The 18,247-nt window shown below is 38.0% G+C and overlaps 2 protein-coding genes across 4 annotated transcripts in view; one reads left to right on the forward strand and one right to left on the reverse strand.

Annotated features, from left to right (window-relative positions):
• invs (inversin) overlaps window positions 1-6,662 on the reverse strand; it is a 200,293-nt gene extending 193,631 nt beyond the window's left edge. For all 3 annotated transcript variants that reach the window (XM_028817399.2, XM_028817397.2, XM_028817398.2), the window contains exon 1: window positions 6,487-6,662. The gene's annotated coding sequence lies outside the window, so the exon portion shown is untranslated. The remainder of the gene's footprint in view (window positions 1-6,486) is intronic.
• A 248-nt stretch (window positions 6,663-6,910) lies between these two features.
• erp44 (endoplasmic reticulum protein 44) overlaps window positions 6,911-18,247 on the forward strand; it is a 103,304-nt gene continuing 91,967 nt past the window's right edge. Inside the window, exon 1 of the mRNA XM_028817400.2 lies at window positions 6,911-7,121. Within this exon, the coding sequence (XP_028673233.1) occupies window positions 7,065-7,121 (57 nt within the window). The 5' untranslated portion in view covers window positions 6,911-7,064. The remainder of the gene's footprint in view (window positions 7,122-18,247) is intronic.

Consider the following 18,247-nt stretch of genomic DNA (forward strand, 5'->3'; position numbering starts at 1 on the left):
TATACACAGTGGGAAGTGAATCAAAATCTTTGATGGTGGAGTTCTTTAATAAACTCAAAAGTTTAAAAAAACAAATATTTCAGCTATTTTTTCAAATCAATAACTTTGTATTTTATGTCTCATTTTACACAGAATAACTGGTCTTGACAATGCACATGAACATACAAACACAATGAAAAAAAAATCTTTATGGTCCCTTTGTACTGTAAGCATCATTTCAAGATACTTTACAAATACAAAATTAAAATACCATTGCATAATTTTCCACTTTCACATGGGAGAAAAGCAATATTTGATTCACATCTTTTAAAATGACTTGGGGGTCCGTCCCCTGCCCGGGTTTGGTTTACCGGATATACAATTTAAAGAGATTGTTACTTTCATGGGAATTGTTACATATGCATTATTTTCACTTTTACATTAAAATTTTTGTAAAAACAATACTTTTCCTTTATTTCTGGCCCCAGCTGTGGTTACATCTCTTTCTCGCAGGACGTATAACGTTGCTCGCATTGTGAAGGGGTTGCTGAACGCATGCAAAGGAGTTGCAGTCAGATCATCTGCTGGCGAGTTGCGTTTTCTGCTTGTCGCGCTTTGCATCAATCATTTCAAAGCCTGTAGAGCAGCTGTCCTTTAGCCACTTTGCGGGGGGGGGGGGGGGGGGGGGGGGGTTGGGGGTTCTGAACGCACGCTAAGAAGCGGTCAGATCATCTGCTGGCTTCATACTGCTGGCAAACTGTTTGTTCTGCTTGTCGCATGTCGTTGTTTTAAGAGCTGGGAGCACTTGATGTCTGTCTGCCAAAAGCATTCCAACAACTGCTTGGTTAGATGCCCATGAACTTGTTTTAAATGTTGTCTCACTGCCTTGTCTTGCGTGACCTTAAAGCATCTCTCACGGGACATCAAATGGCAATCTCTAGTCACCAAAACACGTGTTTAAGGTTCCCAATCTCTTTCATCTCGCAGGTCTTAAAAGTGTCTTCCAAGAAGATCACGTCTCGTCTCCCTTCCACCAAGATTTTTTTTTATATAATAGAGAGACTAGGGGGCTACGCCCCCTGCTCGCTTTGCTCGCCATCCCCCGTGTTTGGTTTTCCCGATACACACTTTTAAGATTTTATTTTTTCTTTGAATTGTTGCTATTTCATTAGTTTCACTTTTATTTCAGAACTTCGGTAAAAACAATATTTGGAATCTTTTGAGTCCCAACATGCTGAATCTTTTAAATGAGGTCCGTGAGACATGTGTTTAATGACTTTGTACCATAATTCAGGATAGGTTTCTCTGTTTGGAATTTCAGCACAGACAAAACGATCTACATCATCAGCAGTTAATTTTTTTTGCAAAGTAACCAATAAATGCATGGGAGGTAAACCACGTTTTTGAAATTCGATCATATAAATGTATGCTCGGAGTTCTTTCAAAAAAATTAAGACTTTCTGATAAAACAATCTACTTACGAAAGTCGGAATATCCTGAGCCGATGTAGCAGGTGTTTTCAAGAATCTCCAGATTTCTGGACATTGTGGATTGCACCTCACTGTAATAAATAAATCTGGCCGACCGATAGTTCTGAATATTGCCATTGCATCGTGATATAATTGTTGCAATGCTCTTGGACTACCTTGATATGATTATTACTGCTTTACCTATTTTGAAAGTGTCTGAACTATTGATATTTGAATTTTGAACATGATCAATGAGACCTTGCATATATTCCGCTCTAAGTTTTGCCTGATTCAATTTAATAAAGAAAAGATGATTAGCTTCGACTTTTAGATACACATTAATAATGTAATGTTGCGTTAGACATTGAGATGACAGAAGTGGGTTAAATACATTGGAACGTATCACTAATTTTGCCCCGAAATATTGTGTTGGTGTTATTCGTTTTTCTGAATTCGTGTGTTTCATATTGAATGGCCATCCTGTTTCTCCATCTGGGGAAAGCAAAGGAAAGGGTAATGGATCGTAATGTGGTGAATTATTAGACAGAAATGTCGATTCATGTTTTGCTTTTGGATAAACATGAATATCTACTCTGCTTTTGATAGTTCCGTCTTTCAAAACTATTATTACTGATAATTCATCACATGTTGGTTTATTATATATGCGTGCGTGGTCTTTCTGATTCATATAGAAATCCAAGAAAACTTCTTTGTCTGTGTTTTGCAGATACATTTTGTGTAAACTGTGATACTTTTGAAAGTATGGATTTGTATCCATTATTGGCTGTATAATTTCTAATACATCCGATCGTTTTAACTCTTTCGATTGTATGTTGCATCGCTTCTCCGTGATCATAAATATACACCTGACCGAATTGTGGTTTCTTCAAAATTAAACTTGTCGTTGCTTTAATTATTGCTGGACCACAGATTCTCATAGCGTATGGTCCATTCTTGTGTAAATCTACGTTTTGAGCATTGAATGATGCGAATGCGAAAAGATTATTGTAGACTTGGATATTTTGCCTGTAGTGTTTGTGGATTTCACTTTCCCCAAACATCAAATCTTTTAATTCTCTAGGATACGCCTCATTGTGTATAAACATTACTTTTCCCTGATGGCAACACGAATTAGACGATCTACAAGACTCTGACTTAAACTTCAAAGCCTTACAATATTTACATACTTCTGACATATCACCTGTGTCCATATATTCAATCTCTGTTCGCCTTTCCATTATTTCTCCAAGTAATGATTTCTCTTTGTTTGCGCTAATGCGATCTTTACTTTTTGTTTTGACACTTTGGTTTTTTTCTGCTTTTATTTTCTGTATCTTGTCCTGCATGTTTTTTTTTTTTTTTTTTGAGTCTTTTGAATTCCACCGTTTTCATTATCTCTAACCTGCTCTGCATGTGTTTGGCCTCACTTTGTCCTGCTTCCAAACCCCCCCCCCCCCCCCATTACACCTGGTCCATTGTGATTATTTTCCCTTTTTCAAATAATTTCTGTTAGTAAAGATCGCAGTAGCGCAATCTGTTTTTTGATACTGTCTAATTTTCCTGCTTTCATATTCTTTAACTTTCTCTGCATGTGTATCGCGCCAGCGTTTTTGAACGTCTGTATGAAGTTCTACTTTGTCTTTTATTTCTGAGCCCGATTGGACGTGCTTTTTTTCCAATTCCACTTGTTCCGGGCTGAATATTACTTTCCTTATTTTCTGAATTTGCACCTAGATTATTCTTTTTCTTTTTTGCATTTTTTTCTCTCTAACACTTTTGGCTCTCTTTTCTCCACGCTGCTCTTTCTTCTTTGCTTAGTCGTCGACATTTCATCTATAACATAGTGTCCTTATACGCTTTATATGCGCAGACAGCCCTGGGTCTATGTCTGCTAAAAGCCTTTACACAACTGAGTGTTTTGCTGCCCGTGGTCTTATTTGATATTGGTTGTAAGTAGGGCATGCCTTGCAAGAATCTCATGTTCTACGTCCCCACGAGATGGTCCTGGGTCAATCTCTTGTTACAAAGTTTCATGTTTAAGGTCCCCATGAGACGCTCAGTGGCCAATCTCTTTCGTCTCGTGGGTCTTTTAAGTGTCTCCTGTGAAGATCATGTCTTGTCTTCCTAGTCTCTCCCTCCCAGGATTTTTTTTTTATGATAGAGAGATAAGAAAATATTATAACAAAGTTAACTGTGCTGGGTTATACAACAAGGCTTATATTACAGTAGAAAGAAAGAAAGAAAGAAAGAAAGAAAGAAAGAAAGAAAGAAAGAAAGAAAGAAAGAAAGAAAGAAAGAAAGAAAGAAAACTGAATTGTACTGTTTCCTTGAAAAGCTTAGACCCCGCTTTGCTGGCATACCTTTTTTGTGGAGTATCCACTTTCTCTCTCTGCTCATGTGAAGTCCTACTTGTTTCCTGCTAACATCTAAAGACATTAGACTGACACCTCGAGATTGGTTCAGTGATGAATTGGTTCAGTGATGAACCGGAGTTAAACCCAAAGCTGGTTACTGTTCTTGAATATGACAGACTTCATCACATTCCAGCTCTGTACTAGATAAAACAGTAACTGGAGAGTGGGTGAGGCATATATTGAGCACCCTCATATCAGCTGAAGATATATAAAACTTTTGAGAAGTAATATGTCCAACTATTTTCTAGCAGCACTGCTTAGTTCACATTAACAGGGAGTCAGTGTCTATCCCAGAAGCACTCCACACAAGGTGGGAACCAATCCTGGATAGAGCTCAGTCAAATAAGCCCAAATTGCACGCTCTTGGAATAAGGGAGAAAAACTAAAAAGTTTGGTGAAAACCTACCCAAGCACTGGGAGAATGGGGTAACTTTTAATACATTAAGAGGTAACCGTACTAGAATTGAAACCCAGGACTCTGAAACTGTGAAGCGACAGCACAGTTATTGTGCCAAAGTGTTGCTAAAGAAAATGTTCTTAAGTTAAACTGGAATCTAAGCTCAGTTGCTGATGTAACCAAAAGTCTCAAAATGTACCTTCTCTTTCTTCTGAAAAACAAATATTTTTGCTTGAAGAGGATGAAACTGATTATAGCTTTATGATCTCTGGTGTAATGCAGAATTTCTCTTTCAAAAACATCAACTTAAAAGCTAAAAAAGTGAGGCTCAGTATGTACCACTGTTACCCTACAGTGTGCATGCCTCCGTTTCTTGACTTGCTCTCAGAGATGTCTTCTAAATAGAAATCTTTTTAATAAGTATTTTTCTTTTTTATTTCCTTGACTTCTTAAAAATTAGACACATTAACTCCTTGTATACCAAGGACTGCGAGTCCACTGACCCTTCAGTAAAAATCACTACGTTTGCCAATGACACCATCATCACTGGACTAATTACTAATGGAAAAGAAACAGCATACAGAATAGAGGCGACTTGTCTTTTGTCTTGGTGCACTACAAATAACCTGGTATACTCCATACAACCAAAAAAAAAGTAGAAATGGAAATTAACTTTAACAAGCAGCAGTTACAAACTCTTTCTCTAGAAATTAATCATTCTCAGCTGTGACACGAACACCACTTCCATGACTAAGAACAATCAGCAGGGGATACATGCCCATCCTAGTGCAATTTTTCACAGCCATATTTGAAATTGTGAACACATTGTCCATTGACGTCTGGTTTGGTTCTGCAGCTGGCAGCTCCAAAGATACATGACAGTATGTTGCAACATCTGTCGAGAACCTAATTGACGGCGCTCTTCCAACTGTTGCAGATCTGTGTGCATCTAGTGTTATAAACCATGTCAAAAGGATCACTATATACTCCTCTCACCCGGGCCATCATTTGCTCCAAACACTTTCCTCTGGGAAATGCTTTAGGTAAATTAAAACTAAAACTGAAAGACGCCTAAGCAACTTCTTTCCCAGAGCCATGATCACTGCAAGCCTGTAATTTAGCCCGACTTCCTCACTTATTCAGGTGTTCTTTCTTACATTGTATGAAGATGCATACACACTATACACACACACGGTTTCATTGCCCATCTTCTTTATAACTGCACTATTGTGATACTGTATATAATGTATTGTTTTTTTTCTTCTTCTTCTTTCAGCTGCTCCCGTTAAGAATTGCCACAGGAGATCATCTTTTTCCATATCTTCCTGTCCTCTGCATCTTGCTCTGTTAACCCATCACCGGCATGTCCCCTCTCACCACATTCATAAACCTCCTCTTACCTGGCAGATGCATCCTTAGCATCCTTTTCCCAATATACCCAGAACCTCTCCTCTGCACATGTCTAATCCAACGCAATCTCACCTCTCTGACTTTGTCTCCCAACCTGAGCTGACCCTCTAATGTACTCATTTCTAATCCTGCCCATCCTCGTCACACCCAATGCAAATCTTAAAATCTTTAACTCTGCCACCCCCAGCTCTGTCTCCTGTTTTTTTGATCAGTGCCACCTTCTCATACCCATATAACATAACTGGTCTCACTTACTTTTATTTTTATGTGATGTTGTGTTCTGTTATAAACAGCTCCAAAGATACCAAGTTCAATTCCTGTACATTATGTACTGACGAAAAAAGGTGTTTCTCATTTTGAATATCAGAAGATGCGGAAATACTGTACACTCGAACTACAATATATTCAAAGCTACAAAGTCTGCTCAGCATGTGTTCGGTGTTGCGCTGACGCACCCCTTGGCTGGGTCCAGTTCAGATTAATCACAGTTGACCGCAACCCTGTACTAAACATTCCGCTTTCAGGAAACTGACTGATTAATTAACACAGAATGTTCCTATAAACTACAAAATACACGAAAACGAACTGTAAAATAGGCACAGAAAGCAACTGTGCTACTTTTACTTTTCTGTAATGCTGTCTCTACACAAAACAAGCGCCTAAGTCCAACCTTTAACCGTCCAACGACTTGTTGTTGTTATGTGGATTTTAAAATAACGTGATATTAAACTTGCAACAGGTGAGCAATCGCATCTCTTAACAAATACATCTGAAGATCTTACAGTTTTTAAGATTTTTAGCACACGATAGCACTTACCCACCAAACAGCTTTAACTCGGCGAGATATCCTGTGAATTATACATGGTTAGTTTTTTGAGTACGTGTTTTAATTCCACAAATTGTGAAAACAAATCTCGGATTCAGTTCATTGTGGGCGAACCTTCCGGCAAAAAAAAACTTATGTCCTAAAGAACTCTGGGAGCTACAGTTTATACTATAGGGAGCGCGGAAAGAAACAAAAAAATACAAATCCCAACATACCTTGCGATGCCGGTCAATTCTATAAATATGAGAGTCGTGACGAGAACCAGATTTCCTGATAGCGGGGACAGATTTCCGCTCTCTTGGGAAGTGTAGTTTATATTGATCTGAATGAGACGGTGCGCGCCAGACTATGAACATCAAATCCCAGCATCCAAAGCGAGTTTTAACTGCCATGTCCCGCCCTAGTCCAACAGTCTTCCTTAGACCGGTGGGAGAGACCAGCGTTGTCTGTTTCCTGTTAGAGAGTGACTGACTGATTGAGAGAGGGAGAGGAGGAGGTGCAGTAAAGAGTAATTTTCCCCCCCAAGAAGATACGAGCAACGCTTTTGACCTCTCAACTTTTATAGTACAATGAAACTTATTGTGCTCTTACCTTCTCTTGAAATAAGCTGCGTCACATTATTACTGGTAAGCCTTCCCTTGGGTGCCGCAGCCTGATGTTTGGGGTTGGTCAAGGTGTTGCTGTGTAGTTGTCTTGCGTAGTGAGTGGCCGAGAATGCTGTGGAGTGTATGTGTGAAGTAGGATCGTGTTCCTAGTAAACGGAGTGACTGCTGGGCCTACCGCAGAGTTAAGGAATACATCACCACATTGCTAAATGAATAACACGCAAGCTGCAGCTGCTAAAGGTTCGTGTCTGAGGCATCGATCTAAAACAGAAAAATATGTCTTGCTGCTTTTCTTTAAGCTATATTTAAGTTGACTGCTTTAAGGATGAATCCAAAAAGAACGATGTACAAACTTGCGACCAGTCAGCCTTATTCCAAGGGGCGTGGGGGTGCGGTTGGGACAGCTGGCGCGCCAAGTGCAGCAAAAGGGAGAAGGAAGAACACCAGCCTAAGTGCTTGTTCGGTACAAGAAAGCAAAGTAGGGCTCCCCACGAGCACGTTGTAGGTCAGTCTGCCAGTCAACCCGGCATCCTGTAGTGCCTTATAAATTTGTTCTGCACCATCTCGTGAACGAATACGTAGATTCACACAATCGGGCAGAGCAATCAAAGGAAGTATAGAAACCTGACACGACAGAATAGAACTTTAAACTTCTGTTCTCACTTCTTTTTCCTTTATAGGTTTTATTATAATGTAGTGAATGTGACTTTCACATATAACTTTGGGGTTTGGATTAGAAGCAACGGCATTTGGTGTCTGATCAAAGATATACGGTCGGTCTTTACTGAGCTTGTACAGTTGACCCAGGTGTTTCTACGAACCCGGAGTTGGATTCGGCAATTTCCGTCTGGTTCCGGCTCTTTAGATTACGTCGGTAGGAGGTGGTGCGAAAGTGAGACACACTGTTGTGGCTGGCTGTGATTGGACTGCAACCAGGAAGTGGCTGGCGGAAGAGGCGTGGTCGTCTAAGAAAGCGGGTAGTAATGGACAACTCAAACCTTTTTGATGAATCAGGAAAAATGTTGGCGAGATGTGTATAGGGTATTAAGAATCATTACTATTTTTATTGTTGTATAAAGAAGTACAGCTTGTCTTGTATGATTTGTAAATACATTAATTATATTATTTATTTGTAATTGTTATTGCCAAATATTAACCAATGTGTATTTTATAGTAGCAAGTAACGCCCAGGAACATACGAAAAGCGTTCCCACCCCTCGCATTTTTATAATAGTGAATCTTGAAGTAGGTTTTCATATACTGTATATTTCAAATAACTAAACTTTTTTGTTGCAGTCCTCCATCCGTTTCTCCTTAAAGTCTGCTTTCTTTCGATGTTCTTTGTAATGTCATTTATTAATGTAAACTTTTGGTTTTATTTTCCTAAACGCAAAATATACATCAATATGATTTTAATTTCTCGTGCCGTTTTTCTAAGTGAGGGGCACTCACTTACAGTCATGGAGTGCGGCAAGTTTTCATTTCAGACAATTTCCTAATTAGAAGACAGTCCTTGCTGATAATGAAACTTGATATAATAAAAGTAATTATATAGAACTTTCTTCACTATACGACTTAACACAGACAGTGGGGAACCACTTCATATACCATCAATGTACTACAACATTCACCTGAATGGTGCAACTGCAGCCATTTTGCGCCAGTATGCTCACAACATGTTCACTGTTGGGTTTTGAAGGGTTGAAAGAGAGACAGTTAGAAACAGGAGATGATTAGTGGGACAGAATAGTCGGGCTATGGGGGGCTATTTACACAGAAAATTGGGGTACACACTGCTCTTTTCGAAAGATGACCCATGGATCTTTTAAAGAGAGTGAAGACCTTGATTTCACATCTCAGCCAAAGGACTGTGCCAGTTTTACTGCATTGAGATCCACACACAGACCACAGGATATCTGCCACCTGATGGCATCACCAACACCTTTTCCAGCAGCAATCCATTCTTTTTCCAAAGTGGTCTCCCATACAAATCCTGGCCAGGCCCAAACATGCTTAGCTTCTGGTGGATTACCTGTTTTGAAGTGCAGATGGTAATGCTGCTGTATTTCATTCTTTTTTAGTTCATTCATTCATCCAACAAAAATGTAATTACATTGTAGAGTATTCTTTTCTGAGAACATTATCCATATGTTTTGTAGACTGCAACAAATATGTGCTTCTTGACCCTTCCCTTTTTCTCTTATTTATTTCTAAACATTTTATTAACACATATACTTCATGATGTATATTCATCCTTGTAAATCAAACCATGTTAGCCGAAGAGTTGGTGATTTCTTTGTCATTTTCATTTCGTTACAAACTGGTGGATAGTTAAGAAACTAAGACACAATTAAAACCTAAATGCATCTGTTTGAAGCTAAAATAGGCAATTAAGTGTTCCAGAACATGACAAGTGATTTAACTAAAATTGAACCCCAAAGCATACAGTTTTAGGAGCAAATAAATTGGCTCTAATTAAGACATTTTTTGAAATGAAAACCTGCTGGACTGTGAGTAAGGATCCCAGTTCTAGCTAAATGCCCATTGTGAATTTTATTCTATGTAGTGTCTTCACCGGGTGCTTTACATAGTACACATGAATTCAGTTCAAAACAACAAGGTTGCCTTTTGCCTCCATGCATGAAACTACTGAACTACATTATTTGTCATAAGGTTGCTAGATAAGACCTTGTACTATGGGGTAATTGCTATTCAACTGCCAATTTCATTGAAAGATAGCACTTTTTGTCCCCAGGAGAAAATTTGGCTTTTTACAGAAGGTCAATAAATAAATACCATGTTGTGTCAAATGGCAAATAAGCCCCTCTCTAATAAACACCATAATGACTAAAAAGAAAGAAAACTAAGTAAGGCATTATAAAGTCATATTGCTGGTATAAAGGAGCCCTCGTCTTATTTCTTGACACACTTCGGCTGAATAATTCGTTGTCAGAAAGTCCACAGTGTTAGTGTGGAAGAGAGTATGTGTAGCATTGTTCATGATGTCTCTCAGGTTTGTTTTAATTCTCTCCTCTGCTGCAACCTCCAGGAGGTCCAGAGTGTGTCTCATAACTGAGCCTGCCTTTTTAAATTGCTTGTTAATTCAGTGGGCCTCCCTTGAAAAGGATTTACTGGCCTAGCACACCACAGTGTAGAAAATTGCACTGGCTGTCATAGAGTTGTAAAAGATGTGAAGGAAACCCCTACCGGTATTAAAGAAGTGCATTCTCCAGAAAAAAAAAAGTCTGCTCTGCCTTTGCTTCTGTCGTTCCTCTGTGTTACAAGACCAGTCCAGCCTGTCATTGATGTGGACCTCCAGTTACTTAAACTAAATGTGGCAATTGCCAACTACACTGCCAATTTAAAATGAATTTAAACTTAATCTTGCTCTACTAACCGCAAAGCACTGAAAGCTTTTAAATTATGCAGTTTTCCTAAGTCTTTTAGATATCACATATTATTAACCATTTATCTTTGCTCATGGATTGGGGAGTCAAAGTATGTGGTTTGGCCTCAGAGCACCATAGAACCGGGTCAGTAGCTGAACCTTTTATAGACTTCATGAAATGTTTGCTCCTGTTTTTGAGTGTTTTCTGTGCAGTCTTAACTGCTTCCTGCCTTGTAACCAAATCAAACCGAAAAGTACAGCCCCGCCATAATTCTGTTGTAGAAGTCATTTCAGAAAATAGTGGTTTATAGCTCCAAATACCTAAACTTTGTTTTAAATTGTTTTGCATTTTATTATTTTATTTTTATTATCTGTGTTTTTGTCGTCTGTCCAGTTTAAATACCAAAATACATTCAGATTCTTCAGATGATAAATTGAAAGTCTTGTCTGATTGCTTTTTTTTTTTTAATCATCCATACTTGCAACTACGTTTAACATAATTAAAACCTATGACATAATAACTAGCAAGCAGTGTATACATTATCAATCATTAAATTATTTTAAAGTGTTTAGTTACAGTGAAGACGTTTAGGACACCCGGGATATCTCTTCTTCATACATCTTTGCTTTTGATCAGTTTAGTGTATTTGTCGTAGTTTATTATAGCCAAAGTTAGTTCTTGAATTCTGTGTTACTCCAGTTTGTTCATTTATTTCCAGGCCAAAGTGTTGCTCTTTCACCGTCTGTTTGCAGTTTGCACATTTTCCTGCAAGTGTTCTGGTATGATAACCATGTGAAGTGATTTTTTTATTTTGCCATATCTCAAAAAAGTTTTTGTCTGGTAAATTGGCATATCTAATGTGGCCAGATGTGGGTGCCTGGCTGTGCTTTCCATGTATGTTTGGCTCCTAATGGGACAGGCTTAAGCTGTCTGTGAACTTGCTAACTGACAAATAGATTTCATTATATGGATGGATGTTTGTTTTAAGTCTGGAAAATATATACTCAATTTTTGTATTTTTTATTTACGAATGTTTTTTTTTCTTAATCTGCTGTAGGGGAGCTATAGTGCGAGTCATGGGAAAGAGTTTGAAAAGGTTCAGTGGCATGCTTTACATATCTGTCCACTTTTAGGAAACATTTTCTTCCTGGAACGGAAGTTGCATTATAAGCACACATTCCAAAAGAGCTTGCAGTTGTAAAATTCAAGGACCACCACTATAATGAAAGCTGTAAGAAGTAACATAATCGGCTGGCATTGCTATCTTTATGTTGGGCACTTGCTCTGTATTTGGGTAAGGGTCTTCTTGTGCAAATTCATATTTCAGCTAAAGTCCAAAATACAATTTACATCTCATGATTGGAGGTTTCTGTTTCAAGTTATCTCTTGATGCTTTTATAGTTGTCTTGATTGTGTTATGAGATATTCTTTAATCTGGAGTGCGACCTAGTTGCTACATGTATTGAATGAAAACCATAGGGAGTGCAAATTGTTTCTTCTGCAATGGTGTGATCTTGAGCAGATCACTTTTGAAGAGTTACAAATTTCTTTGAGTTTCTGTATGGTTTATAGAACTGTGCAGAGTGAACTCTTAGTCCTGCTTATATTGCCTTTAGTAAAACTGACCGTAGTCTGCTTCTTAAGCACCCTTCACACAGTGTATTTTAAAACAGGTTTTCTCACTTATATCTCTGGTCTTGGATCTGAAGTCATGCTAAGATCAGATTTATAAACACCTGTACAGCCTACATGAAGTATCACTCATCTGTTGCTTTAGTTCCTGTTCACTGTTGAACTTCAGATCCCTGACAGTGCTGAGTTATGCTAAGACTGAGTCATAAAGCAGACAATTAACTTTATTCCCAAGTAATATAGTTGCTAGGTATTTCCCTTGTTGTTTCATACCCATAACAAGGTAAATACAGTTAAACAATACAATATGGAATACATTACACCATCACAATATTATTTACAGCCAATGTGAGAAATATAATGTACAAAACACAAATATGTAAAACAGTATAGTAAAAAGAATTGCACTTTTGGACAATAATATTTAAAAATAATCACTTAGACTGGATGGAGAAGTTTAGAAATCATAAAAAGACAGAGACAAATCAGAGACTGTTATTAACCATAGCAACTACAGTAGGAAAGAAACTGTTTATATATCTTGTAGTTCTTGCCTTTATTGACTGATAGTTTCCTTAACACTAGAATCCTGAAGCCTATAAAACTATTCATAATAACAGAAAACCTTAAATTCATCAGTGTCTTTTTTTTTTTTTTTTTTTTTTTTTTTTTTTTTGCAAATGTGTCTATCAGCACTGACTTAAGGCAGCTTGCTATCCCATCCTCTACCAAGGCAGCTGACGTTGGACACAAAATTTTCACAACTGAAGTCTGTGTATCTGGGAGTTAGGTGGCTGGAATTGTATAGGATAAATAATCTCTTTATTTGGAATACATACATTTTCATGTGTGTTCCGTGTCTACAACAATCTGTGTAAATGTAGTATGACAGGAAATCCTGGGTCCTCCCCGTATTTACTGTTTTGAGTAGTGAGCTACTATTATTTATTACTATTATATAATAAAAACAAATACATTTGATTTGAGTCTGTAATGCCCAGTGTAAATATTTGCTACTTATAAAAGATATCACTGAAATATATCTTTGCAACAAAAAAAAGATGCCGATAAGGAGGTGCGAGGTAATTTATGGTGGCTCAGTATTATAAACTTTTTCGCAGGCCTCAGGGATTCTAGTGTTAATGGTAGTAATTGAAAGAAATGATTGCCCTGGTGAGTGTAGTCTTTTATTATATTTTCGGTACAGTTTGCTTGGGACCTCAGAGAAGTCCATTTTCAGGCTTACAGTCTTTTCTGCTGACTGAAACTTTCTGTAGCTTGCTTTGAGTGAGTAGATGCTTTGCCATACCAGACTGTTAAGGAGAAAATTTGGATGTGTTGAATAACAATTCTGTAAAACTATACCACCACTTACTAGGAAGGGTTACACTTTTTAAGTTAACAGAGAAAAAACATACACTACTGAGTTATGTTTTCATCCCAGTTCAGACTGTGAGTAATGATTGTGCCAAGAAATCTAAGTAAATCTGTTCTGCTCATAGTGACATCATTTATAACTAGTAGAGTAGGAGGTGAGGAGTGTCACCAAAAATCCACAATCATCTAGATAGAATGATACTTTATTAATCCGAAGGGGAAATTCACATACTCCAGCAGCAGCATATTGATAAAAAACAATATTAAATTAAAGAGGAGTGATAAAAATGCAGGTATAACAGACAATAACTTTGTATAATGTTAACGTTTACCCCCCAGGGTGGAGTTGAAGAGTCGCATAGTGTGGGGGAGGAACGATCTCCTCAGTCTGTCAGTGGAGCAGGACATCTGTGCTGTTTTCAAGGAATTTAAGTTAAGATTGTTGAGGGTGCACACACTGGACAGTCGATCCACCTCCCTCCAGTATGGCACCTCATTCCCCTTATGTGATCGTGCCAATCAGGGTGGTGTCATCAGCAAACTTCAGGTGTTTAACAGATGGGTCACATTGAGGTGCTGTAAGCCAAAGCTGGGTTTCCATTTCATTAATTTTTCACTGTCCTTATCTTTATTTTTCTGATTTTTAAAGAGCCTTTTCAATGGCAGCAATGTTATGTCATTTTAGCTACCTCAGTGAACATGTAGTTTCACGCACATGTGCTATCTGTATTTCAGTTTTGTTGTCACTGCAAAGGGGAAAAAGATTTAGGTCTTTTTTTTATTTTGACCTGCAGGAAAAAAAAATAGAATAATGAGTGCATTTAAAATGTTTGAGCAATCGTATGCAATATTACCTGTAGTACACATTTTTGTTATGAGGCCATTTGAGATGTGTCCCATTCCACCTTCTCTTTGGTTACTTCACTTTGTGTGCACGGATAACCCTGCTTTTATGAAATGCTATGTTTTCAAGTGTCACATTACTTTGCAAGAGACTGCTTTCATCTATGACTTTTACGCATCTGTGCATGAGTCATGAGCACATCATGCTTTATAGATGCAAATTGAGGGGGAGGAAAGTTAAATTATTAATACAAAATAGAAATAACATATGGTACAAACATATTTAAATATTGTGCTACATTCTGTTATATTTCAATATGTACTCATTTTTAGTCCAAGCATTCAAATATTATTTTGGGCTCATTTGAAAGCCCTGCTACAGTTTGGTTTGTTTTACTGTATATTGAAAGCTGATGTTTAATTTGGAAAATTTTCTGATAAAGTAAAAATTAGAGCACTACGTTCATGACATTCCTCAAGCCACGATGTGTTATGACACCTACTTTGTTAAGCTCAGGCTTAAACTAAGATACATTTATTGTTGGGGGTATGCACAGGTATAAAGCTGGAAATATGGTTGTCATTATTAACACATTTAATTTATTTATTTTAATCTTCATTTAAGCCCACTAAGGAGTCCATAAGACTATAAACTGACTAGTCCTTTACTAGGGGGGGGCTTGATTTAACTTGGTTCAGTGCCACTGGACAAAAATACTTTTAATTGTTCTAATTGTGAAACTAGCTGCCTATTTTGCCTGTCGCGCTAGGTTTGAATCGATCAACATAGTTGTATTTTAACTTGTGAAATGTACAATCAGGTAGCATGTTCTCGCCTACTAAAATAACATTTTTTTTCTCATGCCACATTTTAATGTTTATGTTTAAACAGCTACTGCATGAAAGCTCCTAAATCTAAATTCAATATATTTATTTTTTATTTAAAAAAAGGAGCAAATGAAAAGAAAAAAGAGCAAATTCATTGTTAGGGTATAGTCGGCGAAATTTAGTGTTATAAAGAAAATATTATAGGGAGTCTTTACCTTTTTTTTTTTTTTTTTTTTTTTTGTGAACCTGATGTGTGACCCTCTAGCTGTAGATGTGTGTGACATTAAAAAAAATACATAAGTCTAATCCTTTATACAGCTGGCTATACTGATCTCCCAAAATCGTTCTCATGAAAGCTGGGTCACTTCTTCTGCCTGCAACTTTCCAGAGGGTTTTGTATCTAATAAAATAAAATGTTACTATTTTCTGTTAAGTTTATTAACAAAGAGTTCCATTTTGTCAAATTTAATATATTAAAAAAAGCAGCAAGCCTATGCATCAGCCAAGATTTATTTTAATTGTAATTTCCTCTGGAGTGCAAATTGAATGTTTATTGTTGTATATAATGATTCCTTTGCACCATACTGTATTTTAAGTGCAGGATGTGTAATTGTAATTTGGAAAGTCACACGTGAAAAGTATGTGAGCAGATTTATATCCGGTGTTGAATTTGTCAGCTTGAAAATCTCAAAGTGAGGGGACATTACTACTCATTAAGTACACCAACATTTGCATCTTTCTTACATTTACAAATGAGGATCCTTAGCAAATATTTGTGTAATTGATTTAGCACCTGAATATATCCGATCAGACAGTAGATGTTAACTGTGGCACCTCTGATGTAGCAGTGTTGCTTTCTGTTTAAGGCACTGAGTCCAAGAAATCCATAATTGTTTGTTTCTGCTTCCTGCAAAGTTAGGAAATGGCTCAAAGAAACTGGCCATATATAATCAACCAGGTCATTTGCCAGATGTAGTTTACTTGGGTGAGCCAGCTACTGCTGCTGTTCCTTCTTTTTCCTCCTCTTCATCTCTATATAGAGTCAATGTGGTTGATCATTTTGTTTATTATCCATAGAATACCTTCAAAATATAATCAGTTTGACTGTTTTTGGAAAAAATTAAACTATTTAAATAGATATATTTTGTCTTCCAAGTATTTGTTAAGAAAAGAATGTATAGGAGTTTATGGTCAAAAAAGTAGTGTGCCTAGGTCAGGGGTGCCCAATACGTCGATCGCGATTGACCGGTAGATCGGAAAGGTAGTGCAGGTAGATCGCATTGCATTCATTAAAATTTTTTTTTAAATGTTAATCTATCATACCAGTAACCCTGCGATTCTTGAAAGAATCGCAAATCCAAGAATGGCAATCACTTTCTGTTCCCTCCAATATTTGGAGGGATGAAATATGGAGGGTGGGTGCGTTCTGGGTAATTTTTCATTAAATTAAATAAACATATTTGTACTAAAGCGGTTTCTTTTTGGAGCTGTGACTCATCTGGTTCTGGTGTTTCAGAAGCGCGTTGTAGGCGCCTTCGTTTATTGTTTTTATCCATGCAGTCTCTTTTTTTGTTTTTCTATGGCTGTGTCGTCAGCCAGAAGTCGTTTGCTGACGGCTGCGGATTTGCGTGCTGAAGTGACCATGGCCGCGGATCCAGGCATGGAGGGCTACATTACTAAACAAAGGTGGTATATGCGGTGGCGTGGGCGGTCGCGTCCGGGCGGCTGTACAACCTGGCGTGCACGCTTTACCTCAGGTTTAGTTCACAGGTCGTAGTCATATGGGCTCATTTTTGTATTTCTAATCGCTGAGCTGTTTCTTTTTGGAGCCATGACTCCTTTGCCTGTGCTGTTTCAGAAGCGCATTGTGGGCGCCTTTGTTCATTGTTTTTATCCATACGGGCTTGTTTTTGTATTTCCGTTAGTTGAGCTCTTTCATTTTGGAGCTGTGACGTCTTTGCTTCTGGTGTTTCTGAAGCACGTTGTAGGAGCCTCCGTGTATTGTCTGTATCCATGCGGTCTCGTCTTTGTTGTTCTGTGGTTGTGTCGTTAGTTAATACTGAATTACCATTATGTGATTCAAATATGCCACACTGACGCGCTGTGCGCATGCGCCTCGGTGCGTCCTGCGTCCGCGCATAAATTAAACTGTCGTTTAGTAATATAGATATCCTCCCTATGGCATTTGCCACTTCATTGACATACAGGGTGGCCAGTCTGAGATCTCTTTTCTTCTAACACACTGATCATCCCGCATGCACGATCAAACGCGCGAGCTACTGCAAAACTCCGGCTATCTAAGTGATCTAGTTAGCCTTCCAATTTATATCGACTAAAGAAGAGATTTTTAAAAAAAAAAAAAAAATTTGTTGGGGTATGGGCTGGATGTGGAATTGGAAGAGGATTTTTTTTTCTCACAATATCACATTCGAAGTGCGTTTGTCTGATCTGTCAATCTATCGTTGCTATTCCAAAGAAGGAAAATGTGGAAAGGCACTTTCGAACTGTTCATAAAAACTACGAAACTGACTTCCTTCCGAAAAGCGATCTGAGAAAGAGAAAGGAGAGGGAACTAAAATCGCAGTTAATCGGACAGCCGTCATTTTTCACTCGGCTGAATTCAAAAGCAAAGGCGGACACACCGAAGCATTGTTCCAGGTGAGTCACTCGATCATTAAGCATAAGAAGTCCTTCCAAGATGAAGAGATGATAAAAGAGGCCTTCGTTGAGGCAGATTCCTGCTGAGATTTTGAGACCCCTGGCCCGAGAAAAAGGAGTTTCTCCTTGTCATTAAACATGCAGAATACAAGCAACTTAATAACTATCAATGGCTGTTAGACTTGGCATTTTTTTTCCGATCTGACCAACATGTTGAATGAGCTTAATTTACAACTGCAAGGAAAAGACAAAACCATGGTCAATATGATTAGCTCAGTTAATGCTTTCAAATGAAAAATGCAACATATGTCCTCAAACCTGCAGCACCATGATTTGGGGAACATCCAAAACCTCGCGTCAGAGCTGGAGACTCAATGGAAGGCATGTGTGCAACATGAAACCATACGCTACACAGAGCAG

This window comes from Erpetoichthys calabaricus, chromosome 13 (assembly GCF_900747795.2).
Source record: "Erpetoichthys calabaricus chromosome 13, fErpCal1.3, whole genome shotgun sequence".
Classification (NCBI taxonomy): Eukaryota; Metazoa; Chordata; class Cladistia; order Polypteriformes; family Polypteridae; genus Erpetoichthys; species Erpetoichthys calabaricus.